General features: G+C 39.1%; 1 protein-coding gene across 2 annotated transcripts in view; it reads left to right on the top strand.

The window, feature by feature from the left end:
• The first annotated feature begins 6,538 nt into the window (after positions 1-6,538).
• The window catches only part of VEPH1 (ventricular zone expressed PH domain containing 1), a 214,294-nt gene continuing 199,034 nt past the window's right edge, over positions 6,539-21,798 (top strand). For both annotated transcript variants that reach the window (XM_007106883.3, XM_007106884.3), the window contains exon 1: positions 6,539-6,676. In XM_007106883.3, coding sequence (XP_007106945.2) covers positions 6,539-6,676 — 138 coding nt within the window. The remainder of the gene's footprint in view (positions 6,677-21,798) is intronic.

Below are 21,798 nucleotides of genomic sequence, written 5' to 3'. Positions count from 1 at the left end.
TGTGAAAAAGATGCTCCTTGAAAAGGACCTTTAATCCTTTCTTTCCAGGGAAAATCTGAGAACTTTATTGAAAGTTTCTAGAACCCAAATGGGTCTAAGTTAGTCACTGGGCATTTTAAACACAGGTGAATAAAATGAGAATTTTTTGGTGCACAGTAGTGTTGTCCAAAGCATGATGTAAATAAATATTGCTATTCTAGAATTATCTGAAGTGAAGAAACCAGAGAATATCCTAACCTGGAGTTGGAAGCTAGAGGCTCATTTCTTCAGAATTATTTGGCTTCCTGAGATAGTTATGTTTATTGAAATCCCCCCAAAAGTGGTATCCCAATAGCCGGGCGATTAAGTCCTCTGGTTCAAGTGTGTTTTCATTTAGCAGAATCTACTGATGCATAATAGCGTAAACCAGCAATGTCTTATTAGCACCCATTCAGCGTAGGTCACCTTGAAAAGTCATAAAGAACTTTTCCCTCTGGTGCCCTGGAGGGAATAATACCCTCCCTCCTTCCTAATAAACATGGGAGTGAGCGCAGACACTTAAGTAGAAAGCTCAGGTATTTGGATTACCTGGCCACAAAAAGTCTGAGATACATTGTATTTCAGTCCATATCCGCTCTGTGAAAAAATTCACTGTTACTGTTTGGCCATGGTGGGGACAGCATCACAGTAAAGCTGTCTCTCCAAGAGAACAAGGCAAGTTTGCCAAGAAATCAACAGGGACACATACAAGATAGTGTATGAACTGCCCAGATTTAAGATTGGGGGAGAGTACAACTAGGATATCAATATGACACAAATGAAAAAGACCTAGGCATCTTTAACTCTGTGAATTCAATGTCAGGTAGCAGTACAGTCATCGTTAGCATTTACAAGGTATGGCGTGGGGACATGTAAACAGGAGAATGACCTACAAGAATAATGACATTATTAAGGATATGATTGGTGTCACTCTTCGTGTGGTTGCTATATGCCAGATCTGTGTGAAATGCTTTACATAATCTCTTTAAACCTCCCAACAACCCACATCACCATCCTCAGGTGTAAATAAGGAACCTGAGGCTCAGGGAGGTTGATTCATCTGCCCAGGTTTATACTGCAGGTAATGGCATAGCGGAGCCCAGATGTGTCCAGGTCCCCCCGCACTTACCACTCTGCTCTTCTTACTGGGTCCCCATACTCTGTCCAATTCTGGACCCTAAGCTCATTTAAAAATGAAAGAAAATTGAATAAAAACTAGTGATAAGTACCATGGATAATGAATAGAGGATGAAGAAGAGGGAAGACTAAAGAAATATAGTCTATTCCATTAAAAGGGAATGGAATACAGCTACTGTATCAGAAAATTATCAGTGAGAGAATACACCTTCTCATGGATGACTAGGTTCTCTATTTTTATAAAGTAAACTGTTTAAGGGGACAGTCCTCCACATGTGGATGGCGTAAAAATAGATTGACCACCAAGTGTTTAGGAAGATTTAAGAGGTTATTCTCCTGAAGCATATGACCTGGTTCAGTGGCAGGTGTGTGGCCACCCTGAGCACACACCTTTATGGGGTAGCACCCCTGGGGAGACATCTGCAGTGTTCACATCTTGGTGATCATGCAGATGAATTTATCTGCAGCACAGCTTTTTGTGCACTTTGTCAGCAGATAGGTGACTCCATGGGATGAGCAAACCTCCTATAGGAACAGACAAGCTAGGGGTAGAGAATAATATAGTTTAAAACATGTTTTAAAAATGTGTCACTAACTTTTGAAACAGTAAGGAAGGGTTTCGGTACCTTTTTCTCCTCTGCAGTATCAACAGATGAAGCAGATAAACATTTTCTCTGAGTATTGCTGCAATATTTAAAGTACCAATCTAAGTCTGATCCAAGAATCTCCCAGCAAATAAAGTGGGAAAAACAGGGTATGCATCTTTGTTGAGTGAGTTTGTTCGGTTTATGAGCAACTTCTTGCATCCTGAAACTTTCAACAATGTTGATCTAGAGGCAGAGCAAAACGATGCCTTCTTTAGGAGCTGTGACTCCTCCTGGACAAACACTCAGTGTTTCAAACTCTGTACGTGAAATCTCGAGGGGGAGGGAAGTGCTAATTAAGCTGCAATTCTCCTCCCTTCCGGGGAGGGGAGGGGAGTGGATGTTGAGAAATGGCTCCGGATAGCCATCCCATTCACCTGCTTGAGTTCCTATTGAAACCGTGTTATCTGCGTGGCTTTTTTTTTTTTCCCCTCCATTCTTCTCAGGGAAAGTATAGATTTTCACGAACACAGGCAGTTTTGTTTTCGCTGTTAAAAACAACTCCACTTTACTGGAGCAGGCTTTCTGTTTCACCGCAGGAAACAGAGCGTTTCACTCAGAGGTAACTCTCCACTGGGTGAGGCACAGCCTGTCACCTGACCAGCTCCAGAGCTGCCCGTGGCATCGGGCTGCATTCCTAGAATTCTTGAACCCGGCACCGCCATGAACAACTTCAGGTTCACTGAGCTGAGTAGATTCCACTCCCTGTGCCCTTGGAGTCGGCTGCCTCCCACCCGGTCTCAAAATAGACCGCTGAGTAGCCGCAAGTGCGCCTTTGAGGAGTAGCACGCAGGTAAAGCGCGTTTGCGGGGGACAGCTGGGACTCCCCGAAATGTGTTGCTTATGGTTCAGAATCATTTCTCTTTTGGGGGTGTCTGTTGCTCCATACAGAAACCCGACTTGTCAGTCAACATCTGCTTAAAAAATGTAGACTGAATAATGAGAACCTGGGCTTCAGATTAGGGTCTCTTAAAGATTAGGGAAAGAAATTAGGAGGGCCAAAGTTGGGGATGAAAAGGAATTTTATAAGCCAGTTTTTGTAACATAGAAAGTAGAAGATTTGGAGGCTGACCTACTTGGATGTGAATTTTGGCTCTGTGTGTAACCTGGGGCATGATGTTTAACCTCACCAGTCCTGTTTCCTCTTCGGTAATCATATCTACCTGCAGGGTTGATGGGAGAACTGAGAAGAAAGTATCTAGTGAAGAAGTTGGTACACAGGAAGTGTCCTAGTGTGTGTACATACATGTGCTTGTGTGCGTACGGTGGGTGCATATGTACACCTACATATAGGCCACAGGACTATGACATTCATGAGTAGCAAGTTTCTCAGAAGATGAGGTAAAATTTGATCTGGCTCTAACCTTCTGGGCTGTTGCAAAGAGAGCAGCAAGAGAAACCAGACACCTGAGCAAAACATTGACCAGAGATGCTGAAAAATAAATAACATGCCCTGTTGATTCTTATCCAGGAAAGGGCGGGCTGGATAAGGATGCAGGGTGCTCTTTAAATGAGGACGGATGGAAGGGAGGCAGCTCAATAATTACCATGCACAGTCATGTATGTACCTACACACAGTCCTGAGAGGGGCTTTGTCCTGGGAGACCAACTGCTTTCAATCCTGACTCTGCAACTTACTCTCAGGTCCCCCTGGACTGCTTGTTTTCCTCTCTGAACATCAGTTTCTCATCGCATGGAACTGTGAGAATTCAGTGACTTGTTATGTGGGAAACTCTCAAGAGTAGTGCCTGATACATGGTAAACACCCACTAAACATCAGCTGGTGGTGTCATTATTTTACAAAGTGCTCTTTTGTGTGTTATCTGCTTTGATCTTCAAAACCTGATGAGGTAGATGAGGTGTGCCTTAGACACATTTTGCAGATGAGAAAACTGAGGCTTGGGGAAGGGAAGAGCATGAACCAAAGGCCCCATGACCACTGAGTGGCTGGGCTGGAACTTGAATCTGGGGCCCCAGACAAGCAGGTGGCTTAGTATGTACTCAGCACACATGCACTGAATGAAACCTAAAAGTTCTGGCTAAACACCATTTCCTCCACAAACCCATTCCTTATCGTCTTCCCCTAGGAGAGATCTCTCTCTCCCTCGTACTTCCCCAAACTTCCTTTTGTAGTACATCGGGGGCTTTTCTCTGGGTCATCCTTGTAATGTAGAATGTTTGGTACAAGTCTCCTCTCCCCCTCCTCCACCCCTGGATGTGTGAAAGTTTTCATGTATGGCTATGTGTTGAACAACAATGTTGCACGTGGTGGACGCACAAGAGTAAGAGCTGCAGTTGGAAGCATGAGTGTGGTACTCCACGCCAGGTGTCACTGCAAGTGTGAAAAGAAAAGGAGGAGCCCAGGAGAACCCTGTGGGCACCCCCCTCTCCCAGCACCTATTTCTGCTCCTTCTCAGGGTTCCAGCTCTGCTACGGCTGGGGCAGCTCAATCTGCTTCCAGAAGCGCCTGATAGTGACCAACAAGCTGACTGGTCAAGGTGAAGTAATTTCCATCCAGTGCCTTATTTTCCTGAATATTATTTCACGGAGACTCTGTCATTGCACATATCTGGGTGGGGGAGGGTGAGGGGAGCAGGGGAAAATTCAGGAAAACACTGCCCTAATTTTTCTTGTAGATATTGTAATTCACCCCTCCACACTTGCCAGGATGCAAAGGTACTTTGCAGGATCCTCACCCTTCTCTCTCCCCATGCCCTGAAACCTTCCCCACCCACCTCGTTTTTTTTTCATCCTCTAAGCCTCTCTTCCTTGTGACTCCCCTGCTCTCCGGTTGGCCTAAATCCCAGGGTGTAGATGGACAAGGAGGCAGGGTCCGTGTAGGAGGCAAGAGGAATTCATTTTCTTGCTTTATGACCCTACCCATATCTTCATCCTCAAACGTTACTAATGAGGTTTCTACTCCTAACGGTAGCCTCACGTGGAGGCTTACGTGTCATCATCAGTCCACAGCAGTTACGAACTGGGAGCCTAGCACTGGAGTCTCTGGGTCCAAATCCCAGCTCTCTAATCTACTAGCTATGTGGCTTAGACAAGTTATTTAATGCCTTGTGTTCCTCAACTGTAAAATAGGAATGAAATAGCCTCATACAGTTGTTATGAGGATTAAATGAGTTAATGTTTACAAAGCATCCAGGATCTGGCATATAGACAAGCATATGTAAGTATTGGGTGTCATTTTTCTAAAGCTGGTAGGTAGTGCAAAAGTTGCATGTAGGCAATACTACCCCTGAAATCTCTCCAATGGCCTATAAATTGCACCATTTGGAATACTACAGATAGCTTCTTTAGTTAGGTGCCTGATGAGGGATTTGGCTTGTGTTTAGAGAGCATGTTGTATGGAGAGTATGTATCTTTAAACTTTAAAACTGCTTTCAGCACAGAGAGGTGCTGCCACAGTGATAGCTCCCAGGGGCCACCCAAGGGAGCAGCAGACTCTCCCTTTTCACACTCATTCTGGGGAACACATTCAAACTGAAATGCTGGGCAGAATTGCTTATGTTACATAAATCACTCTCAGCTCTCACTCTCGGAACAAGTGGCTGCATTTGTAAGTTACCTGTATGTATGCGGTGACTCCACTCTACTGTAAACTTGGGGGAACCCACTGGCCTGAGATCAGGAGAAGAGCACTGCCACAGCTACCGTGAGGCCTCGAAGAAGTCTTAAACCTCCCTGGTTATGAAATGATTGCTAAGGTCTCTACCAGTACAAATGGTCTATGGTTTTATTAGGCCCAGAAAGGAGCTGATGAGAATAATCAGTTATTTAATTGGTACCATTGCCTTACTCTCTGTGGGATGTTAATTAAGTAAGAACTACAATGGGACTTTATTATTTCAACTTTGGGAATAGAGGGAGGATTGCCCGATCCTAAAACCCTTCCTCTTTAGCCTTCATTGCAACGTTCTCACCTTCAAGCTCTGTGTTCAAGTTCACGCTCACGTTCTATAGAGATTTATCTGGTCTCATACTCCCAGGCAGAGTTCTTTATTTCATAGCCATTTGTTTAGAGAGTACATAAGAATAGGGCACCTTCTGGACTGAGGTTCAGGAAGCTCCTGTTGTCAATACAGCAAAGAAGCCCAGCCAAGGAGGTAAGTTAAGCATCAGTTTCCACATCCAGGAAACAGGCAGTGGGTCTGAAAGGTGTTTCCTGTGTTCTATCTTCCTTTCATTGCCCTTTTCTGTTTGGTTCCCATGGGAATCTGTTTGGGGAAAATCTGGCAAGTATTGGGCATATTTGTTGCTGGTCCACTTGTTTCCTTGTGGCAGGGAGAGAAGGAGAGGATATAGAAAGGATATAGAAAGGAGAAAAGTAGGGGATTTAAGCTGCTTTTTGAGGCTCAAATTAAATTCTGGAGAAATACAATCATTTTTGACAGGACTTTTTGAGACAAAATAAGGAAAGAGTTCTTTTGAAGATCATCAAGCCAGAATCTGTGATTCCATGCACATTTCCAAATGTCTTTGTTTTCCTCTCTCTCTTCTGGGTACCAAGTTCACATTCTGAGCTCATGCCATCCTACTAAAGGCTATCTTGTGTCATTTGTTTCTCTCGCAGAGAGTGTCAAAGAAGACCTCAAAGTCTGGAGAAAAATGACCTTTCAAGGAACACGAAGTCTATGTCCTGCTACATGTTTTTGTCTCACTAACCTCTGGTGACTGAGACACATGGTCCTGGACCTGCAGACAGTCCACTGATTATCAGACTCCTCAGCATGCATCAACTCTTCAGACTGGTCTTGGGACAAAAAGATCTTTCACGAGCCGGCGACCTCTTCTCCTTAGATGACTCTGAGATTGAAGACAGCCTGACAGAAGCCTTGGAGCAAATTAAAATCATTAGCTCATCTTCAGTAAGTAAACTCGTTCTTAGACTAGACCCCTGAAATGACCTATTCTGGAGCTAAATGACTGTACATATCCTGGGGAAAAAGATTTTTGCAGAGGAAAGAGGAAGGACCACTCATGTTGGTCTCTCTTAACTCTTCTCTGTGGTTTAGCTGGCATCTGAGAAATAATACCAGGGAAGTCTTTGACTTGGGGAGCAGCCATACCATTCACAGAGACCAGAACTTTTTGCCCATTCACAGAGACCAGAACTCTGGAAATTGCAGACCAGAGTGGAATTCTCACAAAAGGCTGTCTAAAGGTTGTTTCTACATCCTTGAAATGACATGGAGAGGAGAGGGAGCAAATGTGGGGGAAAGCAGACCCACCAAGCTGCATAAGAGCATCAGTAAACAAAGCAGGGTGTGAGATGGGGTTAAATAATGAAAGAAGGCAAGGTGACACCTCCTGCCACACAGGTAATACGAGACCAGGACAACTATCACTCTGCTGCCAGAAGTGACAGTTGCCCAGGGCTTAATAACGCTGATTCTGTTTCCTTCTGTATAATCTCCATTTTTTAACCTTTCCTTTGCTCCTTTTTCTACACCCCCCCACCCATTTAATCCAACTCACCCGTTATTAGCCCCCAGTGTGATTAGACAAACTTAAAATCTCCATAAACCCTCCCATTCCTTCGCTTTTCCTCAGTGTCAAGATTATATATCCTGAAAGCACTTCTGAAAGAGAGTGCGTGTGGAGTGCCTGGCATAGTCTGATGTTGACCTTCTTGACTGTGCTTGGAGGTTGGTCCCATTTCAAAGGCCAAGGCCACCAATTATCCCCTCCCATCCTCCCAGCTCAACAGTGTTTTTGCCAACACTTGGCACAAACACCCACCAGGCAGAGGAAAGAGACAGGACTCGAGCCATAAAATACTGAATAGCAAATATGTACATATTTCAGAGATAACAGCTTTCTTCCATGTCATAATGAAAAGATGCTTAAAAGACATAGCAACCAGTGCTGCTTCCTCCTCAAATCTGTCAGCATGTTCTCTTGTTGGCTGCCATTAACGTGCCAAGTCCACCCAGTGACAAGTGAAGTCACTGCCCAAACACTATTTTTTTCTCAGGTAATGTCTTTGACAGCAATTACGTGTCCAGAAAATTAATCAACTTAGTCTGACTCAGTAAACAAAGTATTCCTGGTATATTTCCGCTTTCTGGGTAGGATTTTGTGTGCTATTTCCAGCAGTCCCTTCCTTCACACTCCTCTGGAAATAAACTGGCTGAATGTGCTACTGACTTTATCTAATCTAATGGAAAACATGTATATGTATATGTATATCTAGGTATCTGTATCTATATTTCCCTGAAGCCTATTTCCACTAGAGGTCACTAGTGTCAGTGATTTCTTCTGTTTCTTCCTCAATTGCTTTTGTCTCACAGATGTCAAATTCAGAATTTCAGGACTGGTGAGTTCTATTATGTGTCCCCACTTTTAACCATTAAGGCTGGCATGTCCTTTGTCATCAAGAGCACTGTCCCTATTTTAAGCCCTCCACTTAGCATCCCACGAGACTAGTAGGTGTGGAGAGCTAGTAGTTCTCCTGAGATCTTCATCTACTAATTTCTGTCACATTCCATTTCTTCCATTCTCTATCTGTAACCATGGCACAGAGTAGATAGGTGGCAGAATAAAAAGAATAATTTTTTTTTAGAGAAATCATGCAGATCATTCCAATTTTTAAATGCAGGGATCATGTTGATCAATCCAGTTTTGAAATTTGCTGATCAATCCTAGTTATAAACATGTCCCTGTTTGGCATTCCTTCCCACCTCCCCTCCTTTAAAAGCCAGTTCAAGTTTCATTATTCCTGAAATGATTTCTAGTGGTTCTAGTTCTTAGTGGTTGCCTCTTTCTAAAAGGACTTAATTGCCCTTTTGCATTATACTTCTTATAGAAAGTCATCTATTTATATATCCTCAAGTGCAATCTCTACATGGGGGAATCCGGGATCTATGTTTTCAGCCTTCATATCTCTCGCTGAATTTCAAGCTCGTACTAATTGATATCCATCACCTCAGATTCAATATATCTAAATTAGAAGTTGTCACCTTTCTTCCAGTTATACTACCCTTTTCCTAGATCTCCAGGTTTGAAACCTGGAGTCATTCTTGACCTCTTTCTCTCACTCTCGCCTTTTCCTGTAAATTCTGTAGGCACTGCATGAGAAATGCCTCTCATCTACTGCTTCCCTTCCCTTCCTGCTGCTATCACCTTGGCTTAGGCTCTCAAACCAATTGATCTCCCTGCCTTTGGCCTTGCCTTTCTCTAGTTCAATCTACTAACAGTTACCAGCTTAAATTTCCTAAGCCAGGTTTTATTACATGTCTCTACATTGTTCAAAGTGTTTCCCTGATGCCTCAATACCCATGACATTCAATGACCAATGCTAGTGATCAGTCCCCTGAATGACCATGCCTACTCTATGGTTACTTCCCTGTTAGCTGCATCCCATCCTTCCCTTACAACCAACATCAGATAAATATTCCTTCTTAGGCCTTTCCTAATGACCCTGGATCTCAGTAATCAATTCCACTTCTCAATTCCTCTTTAGAAACATAGAACTGGAAGGACCTTCTAAACTGTCTTGTCCAACTTCCTTCCAGCACAGAAATCCCTTCTTTAGGAGTCTCGACAAATAGGTGGCCGCTCCTTCTGTTTTTGCAATGATGGGGACATAGTAGGTTTCTGGTATTTTTTTCCTGCTCCTCCATTTTCCTTTGGTAAATTGCCCCTTCCCATTGCATGAAGCCTTCCTTGATGGGGCCTTGAGTCACGGTTTTCTACTTTGCCTTTGCCAGGGAGGGGGAAGGGCAGGAGTGGGGACACCTGACCCAAGCTATGCCAATCAGATTTTCTTTCCCAGTAATTCTAGGAAAGAAATCAGCAAAGGGTGAGCTATCATGATGATGGTGTCCCAAAGAAACAGTCCTTGCTTCCTGTCCCTCTATGACTATAGCTGCCTCAGTCATTGCCTTTCTAAGGCTAGATACAAATTTCCCTTCAAATCTGCAAGCCACCTCATATCTTTTAATTATTTTATTTGTTTGTTTACTTTGCTACAGTTATCCAAACTTTTTCTGCTGCTTATGAACAAAGAATCCTAACTGTCAAAGAGATAGCTGTCTCACTGTTGGAAGTTCAAATTGTTAGTGTGTTCCTCCTTTTGGCCTAATAAAATCGCAGTCTATGTATTTTCTTTCTACTATTCTTTGTTCTATTCTCTGCCCTCAACAATCAAGAGAATCTAACCTCTGTTCCTACAAGGAGAACTTTAAACATGTGCAGATAGGTATCAGGTCTCACCTCTGGCTCCTCTTCCCAGCTTAATATCCTTATGTTTTTCTGTGACAAAGAAGGGCCTGTAGCAGGGATAGTTTACACCAGTCTCTGGTCTGGAAACTAAATTTTGTCAGTACATGAGAAATGCTATTTAAATCATACTATCAGAAGTATGAAATATAATGGTGACTTAGTGATTTATAATGAAAAGTATAACTCACGTCTGTCAGAATTATTGTGTGTTCCATGCTATTCTCCCCGACTCTATTTACTCAGTCTTTCTCTAGACAAGGAATATTATTACTGATTAGGCGTCTTCCTCCTCTATTATAATCACATTTTAGCCCTACCTCCCTGAGATTGTATTTAACTTACCTGTAAAGTCACCCATGTATAGGTAGTGTCTTGCGTTAGCCCTGTAGTTATTAGCTAATCCCACTCATACAAGTGGGGTTTTTTTGTTTGTTTAATCCTCAAAGGGCAATCTTTTTTCCAGATTTTTGGAGGATGCCTCTTTGTAGCCTATGTTATCAGAATTTTGGTTACCCTCCCCTGGAATCTTTTAAATTTATTATTGTAATTTATCATTGCCTGATACTTGAACCATTTGCTTGGAACAGTTGCTGATTCTAGTCAGATACTCTGTTTCTAAAACTTCTTTTCAATAGTAACATCACACAGTTGGCCACATTTATCCTTTGATGTGCCAAGACCCTCAGGTTAAATCAAGGTTTGTAATTAGATAACTTGAAAAAAATTTTTAAGTACAGAACGTCACATTTTAACCATTGAAATAATATTCTTGTCTTTAGGCTCTCATTCCAGAATGTTTATACCTTTTAAAAAACCACGATTCTGCCCAATATATTAGTTATCATTCCCAGCTTTGCAGAATCTGAAAATTCAGTAAGCAAGCCTCTAATCCTTCCCCCAAAGTCACTCATAAAACAATCGAATGTTACTAGACTCTGCTCTGCAGTCCATGCCCATTTTTTTCTATCAGTTACTCTAAAACAGAGCTGGAAAATATTTTATCCTCAGGCTTGATTTGAGAAAGTGACTTCTCACTCAAAATTCTAAGTTCCCAAATACACCTTTAAGTTTTGTCTTTTCATTTCAAGTCTTACCTGGACTACCTAGGCTCCCTCTTTCGAGACTACCCAGGTGAGACTCTCTCCCTATTCATTCAGCCTCTTCTCATACTCTCAGCACCACCTTTCCCACGATGCTCACCCATGCCTAATCGATCTACTCGTCTTCCAGTTCTCTTTAATTTTTTTAACAATAAAAAAAGTTAGGTACACAAAAATCACCAAATTTAAGAAATTAAATAAAATTTTTATCACCTGCATGTGTCTCTCTAACCCAATGCTCCTCCCTTTCGTCTCTTAAGGAAACCAATATCCTGTTGTGGTATTTATCCATACGTGTTTTTATTTCTTTGCTACATATGCATGGCTCAAAAATGATTTATAGCACTGTAGTTCATGTTTTTAAACTTTATATAAATAGTGTCATAAGTCTCAATGTTATGTTTTTGAGGTTTATCTATGTCGGTACATGTAGTTCCAATTCTTTTGTTTTCAGTGCAATAGTGTATTCCATCACATGACTATGCCACAATTTATTTATCCAGTCTTTTTTTGATGGACATTCACTATTTTAACAGTGCTGCAGCAAACATTCTTATAATTAACAATTTTGGCAAATGTGCTTAATATCTAGTGTACACAATCAGTAGTGAAACAACTAATTTTGGGGTTTTGTGTACTTTCAATTTTCTGATACACCACCAAATTGCTCTCCAATGTGGTTTTACCAATTTACACTCCCATCAGACATGTACAGTATGAGAGTCCCAGTGGCTTTATTTCCTGATCGATGCTTGCTTTTATCAGATTTTTAAAGTGTCAGTTTAAGTGAAGCAGTTTCTGATTGTTATTTAAACTCTCACTCCTCTCATTATTAGGGAGTCTGACCATTTCTTCATATGTTTATTTGCTATTTGCCATTTGAGTTTTCTTTTCAGTAAAGCACCTCTTTATGGTTTGGGTTTTTTTTTTTTTTTTTCCATTTTTCTCTTGAGGTTTAAAAAGAATCTGTTCTTGTTAAAGGAGTTTTTTTGGATATTTTTCTACAAATCCTTTGTCACTTTGTGCATGTTGCATGTCTCTTACTCCAAATATAGCTTGCCTTTTACTGTAACATCTTGATATCCAATAGGATGAGTATCCCCAAACTCTTTCTTTAAAATTGTTTTGATTCATTTCTGTTCTTTAATAATTTTGTATTAAGCTTCTCAAGTTTCATGAATAATTCTGTCAGTATCTTGATTGAAATTTCATTATATCTATAGATTAATTTGAAGAAAATTAACATCTTTATGGTACTGTTTTCTTATCTGTAGATAATGTTCATCTGTCCATTTATTTAGATCTTCTTCAATATCTTTCAATAAGGTTTTATGATTTCTTTTCTTAAGGCTCTGGAGTCTTATACATTCTTTAAAATTTATAAATATTTTATGTTTTTAGCTGAAGTTATAAATGGTACCCTTTTAAAAAATTATATTTTCCAACTATTTTTGAGGTGATAATAGCATAAATGACACTTGTATAGTAATATTATGTCCAGTAAACTCCCTCAACTCTCTTATTACTTATAAATTTTTTCCATTTATTCAACAAATATTTATTAGGTACCTACTGTGTTCCAGACACTTCTATGCTGAGGACATAGGAGTAAGTAAAACAGACCAAAAAAAACCAAAACTCTGCCTTCATCCATTTAATTGGGTGAGGCAGAAAATAAAATACATAAGGAAAACATGTAGTATATTAGAAGAGGATAAGTGCTATGTAGAAAAATAAAACAAAGAATGGGGACATAAAATTGGAGGTTCGAAATTTTAGGTAGAGCAGACAAGGCAGGCCATACGAAGAAGCTGACATTTAAGCAAAACTTGAAGGAGATGAGGGAGCATTACCTGTGGATGCCTGCAGGAAATCATTTCAGGTAGAGGAACCATCAAGTACAAAGGTCCTTAAGTTGAGGGCAGCCTAGAGTTGGTTTTTTTTTTTTTTTTTTTTTTTTTTTTTTTTTTTGCGGTACACGGGCCTCTCACTGTCGTGGCCTCTCCAGTTGCGGAGCGCAGGCTCAGCGGCCATGGATCACGGGCCCAGCCACTCCACGGCATGTGGGATCTTCCCGGACTGGGGCACGAACCTGTGTCCCCTGCATCGGCAGGCGGACTCTCAACCACTGCGCCACCAGGGAAGCCCCAGCCTAGAGTTTTTGAGGAACAGCAAGGAGGTCAGTGTGCTTGCAGCAGAGGGAGCAAAGTGGAAAGATCACAGGAGGTCGGGTCAGAAGGAAAGGGCAGGCTGGATCATGTTGGTCCTTGGGCAGAGAGTTGGAGAGTTCTGACCAGAGAAGTAACATGATCTGACTTTCCTTTTCCTGTTTTGAAAAGAGTCTGCAAAAAGGCAAAAGTGGAAACAGGGCGGCCAATTAACCTGCTTCTGCAATAATCCAGATATAAGAAACAACAGAGACTCTTGGAGCAATAGAGGTGATAAGAAGTGTTCAGATTCTGGATATATTTTGAAATTGGTACAAACAAGATTCGTTGATATGGGTACGGCATGTAAAAAGAGAGGGAGAAAGGACTCGAAGATTTTTGGCCTGAAAAACTAGAATGATAAAATTGTTGTTAAGTAAAATGGAGAAGACTGGGAGGAACAGATTTGGGGGAGAGGCAGAAAGGAATCAAGAGTTCTTCAGACATATAAAGTCTGAGCTGTCAGATATCTGAGCAGAGATATAGTGTAGATAGTTAGATATATGAGTCTGGAGTTGAGCAGAGAAGTCTGGGCTGGACATTTTAATTTTGGAACTCATCAGCCTTGAGACTGGATGGGATCACCAAGGGAGTGAGTGTAGACAGAGAAGAAGAAAGTCCAAAGGCTGAGTCCAGTGCACAAAGATCAAAAAGATGATGAAGGAGGACAAGTAAAGTAGACTGAGAGAAGGGTCCAGTGAAAGAGAAAGTCAGAAGAGCATGATGTCCTGAGAGCCAAGTGGACACTATCAAGGACAGAGCGATGTCAAATGCTGCTGATAGGTCAAGTGAGAGGAGGACTGAGAACTGACCATTATTCCAGCACATGAAGGTCATTGTGACTTGACAGAAACAGTATCATTGGGTAGAGAGGAGTGAAAACTGGATTGGAGTTTAAGACAGAATGGGAGGAGATTTGGAGAAAATGAGCCGTGACAACTCTGGGCATTTTCCTACCAAGAGGAACAGGGAAATGGAGTGGTAATTAGAAAGAATTAGGGAGTCCAAGAAAGGATTTTTTTAAGAAAAGAGAAGCACATTCTTTGGAATTTTTTATATATACAATCATTATCTTAAAATAATGATGGTTTTGTTTCTTCCTTCTCAATTCTTACGTCTTTTATTTGATTTCTCTGTCTCCTTGTCCTGACTAGCTCTCGAGAACAATGTTGAATAGAATAGAAATAGCAGATATACTTTTTTTCCTTCTTTAAAGGAAGCTTTCTGACTTTGCAATGTAAGTATAACGTTTGCTCCAGGCTTTTGGTTAATACCTTTTGTCAGATTAAGGAGATTCCCTTTTATTTGTATTTTTCTAAGAACTGTTAAAGTTTATCTACTGCTTTTTCTGCTCTTTCTAGATAATCTGATTTTCCCTTTTAATCTGTTAATGTGGTGAATTGCAGTAATATATTTTTAAAATATAAAGCCATTGTTGCACTCCTGGGATAAAATAAGATTTTACATTTATTTTAATATATTTCCTGATTTGGTTTCATATTTTTAAAGGAGTTTTGGAACTGTAAGCTTGGCCTATAATTATCCTTTCTTCTACTAATTTTACCTGGCTTTGGTATCAAAGTATAAATACTAGTCTTATAAAATGAGTTGGGAAATATCTCCACCTTTCTATTATATACAACAGTTTTATAAGGTGGTGATGATATATTCCTTGATCTCACAGAACACCCTTGGGGCACCATGAGTTTGTTTGTTTGTTTGGTTTTCTGGGGTAGATTTTTGAGGTACTGATTCAATTTCTTTGAAGAAAATGGAAGGATTTTTGCTTCAGTCACTTTTGGTAAAATATAATTTCTAGGAAACTGTACATCTTATCTGAGTTTTCAAATTGATTGGCATAAAAATGTTTGCATTATTTTGTGTGTGTGTGTGTGTGTTCTGCTGCATCTGTATTTAAATGCTCTTTTTCACTGATATTTTCTTTCATCAATATTTTTAGAGTTTTGTCTTTCTTAATAGCTTTTAGCATCTATATAGGATCTTTCTTTCTTATTAATTTCTTTTTTAATGTTTATGATTTTCCTCTTTGTTCTTTCTCTGGTTGTATTCTGCTTTTTTTTTTTTTACTCATCTCCTGAGTTGTATGATTAGCTTATTGCTCTTTTTTACTTTCTTATTTTTTAATATAAGCACTTAAGATGATAGATTTCTTGCTAAGTACCACTTAGCTTCATCCTACAAGTTTTTGAGACATAGTATTTTCATTATGAATTCTAAATACTTTATTGTGATTTCCTCTTTGACTCATAAGTAAGTTAGAAGGTTGTGCTTTAATGTCCCAAAGAATATTTGTAATCTTGTTGAGTTAAAATTTAACTGCATTGTAGTCAGAGAATGTTAACTGCATGATATCAATTGTTTGGAAATGGTTGACTTGCTTTGTAGCACAGCTTATGGCTAATCTGTGTACATAGTAATAGCTAATGCTTATGTAGCAGTTGCTTTGTTCCAGGAACTGTTCTAAGAGCTTATCACAAGTTAATATGCTTATTCCTTTCTAAACTTTTGAGATAAATATACTAATATTATCCCCATTTTATAGATGAGGAAACTGAGACACAGAGAGTTTAATAATTTAACTTGTCCAAGATTATATAGGTAGTAAATTATAGAGCCAAGAATCAAGTTCAGAGAGTTTGGCTTCAGAAACTGTTCTTAGCACCACACTATACTGCCTCCTCTTTACATGTTTCATATGTGCCCAAGAAGAATGCGTATGTTCTAATCATTAAGCATAAGACATTAAGCTTGTTAATTAAAGAATTCTGATTAATTATATTGTTAAAATTTTCTATAGCCTTAATAAAATTGTTTTTGCTTGGACTGTCAATTGCTAAGAGAGCCGTTTAAAATTTTTAAATTTCTATTTCTAGTCTCTTAGTAGTTAACTTTAAAATTTTAGCAAACATAGTCACTATATTTCATCAATTCTAAGATACTTTTCACATAACTATATCTCTGAAACAAGTATACATTTTATAATTGATTGCAATCTGACAGTTGCTATGGGCCAGGCAATAGGCATAATATAGTTGTCATTGCCCACGTATGCATGAACTTATCATAGCTTTGCATATTGTTACCATTCCAACTGAATTATGTGCATTATTACCAATATTGACCTAAATATACATTTTAAATGTTTCAAAACTTCTAAATATAATGTGGCACTGAAACAAAAACTTATTAGCAATGCAGAAAGGCATGGAAAGAGAGGACCAGTGTATAAATTTTGTATTAGTGAATGAAATGTTCATCATTGGGGGAAAGATAGAAATTCCATCTTTTCTTGCAAAACAGTAACTGAGAACTTTATGGAACCTAAAACAAAACAAAATAAAAACACCTTTTTATTACTGAGGTATTTGTAAAAGATTGCCTAATAAAATATAGTAAGTAGTGCAACTGAAAGCAGAAGAAACAGGCAATTCCCTTAGAACAGATGAAAGAAATTTCAAAGAAACGAATTTATGTCGTGCATAAGATTTTCTTTAAGGCATGATGTAACTCACAATTAAATGGCACATTTTTCTCTTTCTTCATAATGGTAGGTCTTATAATTGACACCTCCTTACATCTGATAAATTATAATGAATTTGTCTAAAGTTATGCAATGGCTCTATTCTCCTCCTATTACCACAAGGAAGTTGGAACACTTTTACTCATCTTACATATTTTTAAGCAGCACTTTTATTCTACCTTGTTTAATGCCCTCAAAACTATTTTTTAAAATTACTGATTTGTTTTTTTAAATTCAGCCAGTGCTTACTTTGAGCACTTAAGGTACTATTTCTTTTCTCCCCATTCTTTTTTTTTTTTTATTCTCTTCCTCCTTTTTCTTTTTCCTTTTGAATCCAAATTCCTACTTTCTGAAGTATACATTTTAAAGCCCCTTCAGTGAAGGCCTGTAATAAACCCTCTCAATGTTTGTTTTTCTGTTTTTCAGACTTTTTGTCTTTATTTTGCCCTTAATTTTGAATGATAATTACCTGGATATAGATTTCTAGATTTGTGGTCTTTTTATTCCTCAATAATCTATACTATTGCTGTTGTGAAATCTGCTGTCAGTTTGTCATTCCTTTATGCATAATCTACTTTTTTCTATTTTAATATTTTCTGTGTCTTTGGTGTTACAGGTTTTCACTATTATGTGTCTAGATATGGTTTTATTTGTGTATTTCTACTTAATCCTCATTGTGTTTTGTGATTTTGAGTTTTATGCCGTTTATCAAACTTGGAAAGTTCTTAAATATTATATCAAATATTGCCTTTTCCATCTAATCTCTCCTTCTGGAAATCCTATTTATTTAATTATTTATGCATTCCACAAATATGTTTTGAGTACCTACTATCTTCCAGCAGTGTTTTTAGATATTGGGAATATAATGGTAAACAAAGCAGACAAAAAGAATTGCCCTCATATCCTTTATATTCTATCCTATTTTATCCATGTCTCTCTTTTTAATTGTGGTATAGTTGACATATAACATTATGTTAGTTTCAGGTATACAACATAATGATTTGATATTTGTATGTATTGCAAAATGGTCACCACAATAGGTCTAGTTAACATCCATCACCATCAAAGTTACAAATTTTTCCCCTTGTGATGATAGTTAATAACACTGTATTGCATATTTGAAAGCTGGTAAGAGAGTAGATCTTAAAGGTTCTCATCACAGGAAAAAAATGTTTTGGAACTCTATGTCTCTTCATCTTTTAAATTTTCCATCTCTATGTGATACTTTGTTTTTTCATTTCCTCAGCTCTATATTCCAATCCACTGAGTCTTTGGGGGCTGGAATTTGGTTGCCATCCAAGTTTCATTTGGTTTCCATTCTAAGTTTCATTCGGTTCTTTTTGACATCTTTCGGGTCCTTTTCAAAGTGACTTGGTCTTTGTTCATAAAAATAATTTTCCTTTATACACTGAATCATTTTGAACATATAATTGCATAATTTGAGATCAATAATTCTATTACTTGAAATTTTTGAGTATCTAATCTGCTTATTAGAGACTCAGTCTCTTATTTCCTGAGTGTTTTATAAATTTTAATTTTTTAGTCGTGTTTAAAGAAGGATTTTACTTGTGTGCATACTGAATTGCTTGAGGGTTGAGTGTTTTAGCCCTCAAAGCAGTTTTATACTTGCTTCTGCTGGGAACCCCAGTGATATTATCATCTCTGGGACAGCTTTTGATTTTGTTGTTGCTGTTAGTGTTAGTGTCTTCACTTTGGAGATTCTTGGAATGGTAAAATAAATGAGGTATGCACATAGGTGTGGTTTTTAAAGTGGAAAGAGTGATACAAATATAAAGGATTATCAGTATGGACGCCAATGTAGAATGTGACTATAACCGAGGAGTAACTATGTGGTCTTTTTGTGCTGTATGTTATTTAGTGGTTACGGAATAAATGTATAAAAATTGTAACCACAGAAGGCAGTATCTGTAATTCTCTGTAAGTTATAAACCCAAGGCTGGCTTTTAGGGTTCTGGTATCCTTAAGAGAAATAATAAACATAGTAATAGCTAACCTTTATCTGTACTTACTATGTGCCACACACTGTTGTAAATCCTTTCCCTGTATGTTAGCTCATTTAATCCTCACAACTATGACTATAGGAGGTAAATATTAACAACATTCCAATTTTAAAGATTAGGCAACTGAGTTATAGAGAGATAAGTGATTGATTGCCCAAGATTGCGGAGCTGATAAGACCAGAACATAGCTTTGAGCTTGGGCAGTCTGACCCAACAGCCCATGCTCATAACCACTATGTTATACTGTCTCTAAAGGGGAAGAGAAATGGTCCATCCTTTGCCGTAAGATGTCTCCCTTCTTCTCTCTCAAGCCTCTACTTTCATGCCAAATCCACTCTTCCCACCACTAACCATTTTATTTCAGAGGTTCCACATTCCCTTTTGCCAGTGGGCCATTCCCTGAAGACTGCTTATAGCATAGAGAAGGGTGACTGAAAGGTTAATGGAGGTTGATGTGGAGGTGTAGGGTCCATGGCTGAGTGGGAGTGATCCATCCTGATCACTAGACCTGGAGCAGCACAATGTGTGGCTTTTTCATTGTCCTACTCCTCCATTTTGACATGCCCACCACTTTAGGATAAATTACTTTAAAATTGACAATGACCAGGTCACTGTGGGAATGAATCTCTAAACTCAGCTTGATGGGTTTGCTATTAAATAGATCTGGTCCTTGGAAGATATTCATTTTCATATGCATGGGTACTAACCCAATGTTGTGCTCAAGCATAAACACATACATATGAACACATATATATTTCATAAGAACAGGGTGTTTCCTGGAATGTGAATCAGGAAAACCCTAACTTCAAAGCTGATTTTTCACCAAAAAGCCTTAAACTATTCAATTACATCATTAAAAGAATTAAAAAGGTTGGGTTTTTTTGTTTTTGTTTGTTTGTTTTGCTTTGTCTCTTTGAATACCTGCTGAAGGAAGCAGTTAACTACTAATTCAGGTTTTTCCCTTTACTGGAGGAAATCTCCTTTTTAGAGAATAAATTTTTCTTCATGTCATACATAGGAATTTGAATATATAAAATTTCCAGTTGAGAAATCTCTTTATTTTTAGTGAAGTGGTATGGAATAAGAAATTATTAGCTTCAAGAGGTTCACAGTAATAAAAAGGTTCCTAACTGGTGCACCTAAACCTAATATATTAACGTATCAGCTGAACTTACGACCAGTGTGAAGTGATTTGTCCTTATGGACAGCTACTCAACTTTGCTAGTTAGAAATCTTTGAATATATGCCTTTGGTTCAACAATCTCACTGACACTATCCTGTACACTCCAGCCTCATTCCAAGGCACCTTTTTCAAAATTTCCTAATAATTCAGTACTCTCTTAGCATGGAAGTTATTGAACCTTTGTGTTCATGAACCAAGACACATATATATGCCATGTGCCTTCATTGATTTGCACCTTCAACTTCTACTGAGGCTTGTTTCATCCAAATGAAAATCTCTTTGCTATTTGTTGTTAAATGATTGTTTAGGCATGGTTTAGTACATTTCTCAATGTCATCTATATAAGCTCTGTGGTAACTGGGTTCCAGGGACCCAATTTAAAATGACTGCTCCAAGGGAGAAACAAAATCTTGGGTGAGGCCATTTCCTTTGACCAAGGACAGTTTTGGCAGGCAAACTTGGCTATGAACCAGCTGAGAAAAATGAGTGTCTTTTTCCTAGCAAGGGATGTGGGCAGTGTAGCATAGTCTCCACTACAGTCTACCCCTGGCACCATGTGAATCCATTTGCTTTATGTAATCATTTCTTCCCATACAGAAACAGATTCTCAGAGATGCTGATTGATCTCTACCACTCCAGTTGGTTATCAGTGCTGCAATTGGTACTCATCATCTCAGTGGTAGGCTGAATAATGGTTCCCCAAAGATGTCCACATCTTAAACTCCAGAACCTATGGATTTTATCTTACATGGCAAAAGGGATTTTTCACATGTAATATAGTTCAGGATCTTGACATGGGGAGATTGTTCTCTTTCATCTGGGTAGGCTTGGTATAATCACAAGGATCCTTGCAGTAGGGAGGCAAGAAAGTCAGAGGCAGAAGAAGGAGATGGAATGATGGAAGTGAGGTTGGAGTGATGTACTTTGAAGATGGAGGCTCATGGAGGCCATGAGTCAAGGAATGCACATAACTTGTGGAAGCTAGAAAAGAAAAGGAACTGGATTCTCCCCTCAGAGCCTCCAGATGAACTATCCGTGCTTTAGCCCAATGAGACTCATTTTCAACTTTTTACCTCCAGAACTGTAAGAAAATTAATTTGTAAACACAAATTCTTGAGCCTCTAAATATGTGATAATTCATTACAGCAGCAACAAGAAAGCTGATATAGTCTTCCTCCTCCACCACCTATTCTAGATTCTCCTCATCTTCAGCTAGCACCTCTGCTGATTTAAGTTACTTCTTAGTTGGGTGACTCAGATGCTTTTTCCTGAGGGATCTGAGACCCTGGTCTCCATGCCCTTCTTAGGCTGTGACTACTCCATTGTCCATTTACATCAAAATTGGGCAAGGGAGTGCCTACAGATGCCCCACTGTGTAACAGCAGCCCAACCTCCTCCTAATGCTGTGGCCAATTACCCTTACCAGGATGGCAGCTCTTTTTGTTTTCTGCTGGTCTCTTGACTCGGGAACCTGGAGTGGCTGGGTTCCCAGGCTCGTGTATTCTACCCATAGTGAATTCAACACCATGCGATGGTCATTATTTTAGCACGTATGTATGTATATATATTGCTTGTTGGAGAATGGTGGCCCATTCATATAGAGTATTTGGCTGAGTTGCTCCTTCAAAAGCCTATTCTATTGATCTATTAGTCCAGCAGTTTCAGGTGGTATGTGATAAGAACAAGTGATAGAATCCCATGATCATGTGCCG

This window comes from Physeter macrocephalus, chromosome 1 (genome assembly GCF_002837175.3).
Source record: "Physeter macrocephalus isolate SW-GA chromosome 1, ASM283717v5, whole genome shotgun sequence".
Lineage (NCBI taxonomy): Eukaryota > Metazoa > Chordata > Mammalia > Artiodactyla > Physeteridae > Physeter > Physeter macrocephalus.
The sequence above is the reverse complement of the archived record's forward strand: the minus strand, read 5'-3'. Positions and strand labels throughout refer to the sequence as shown.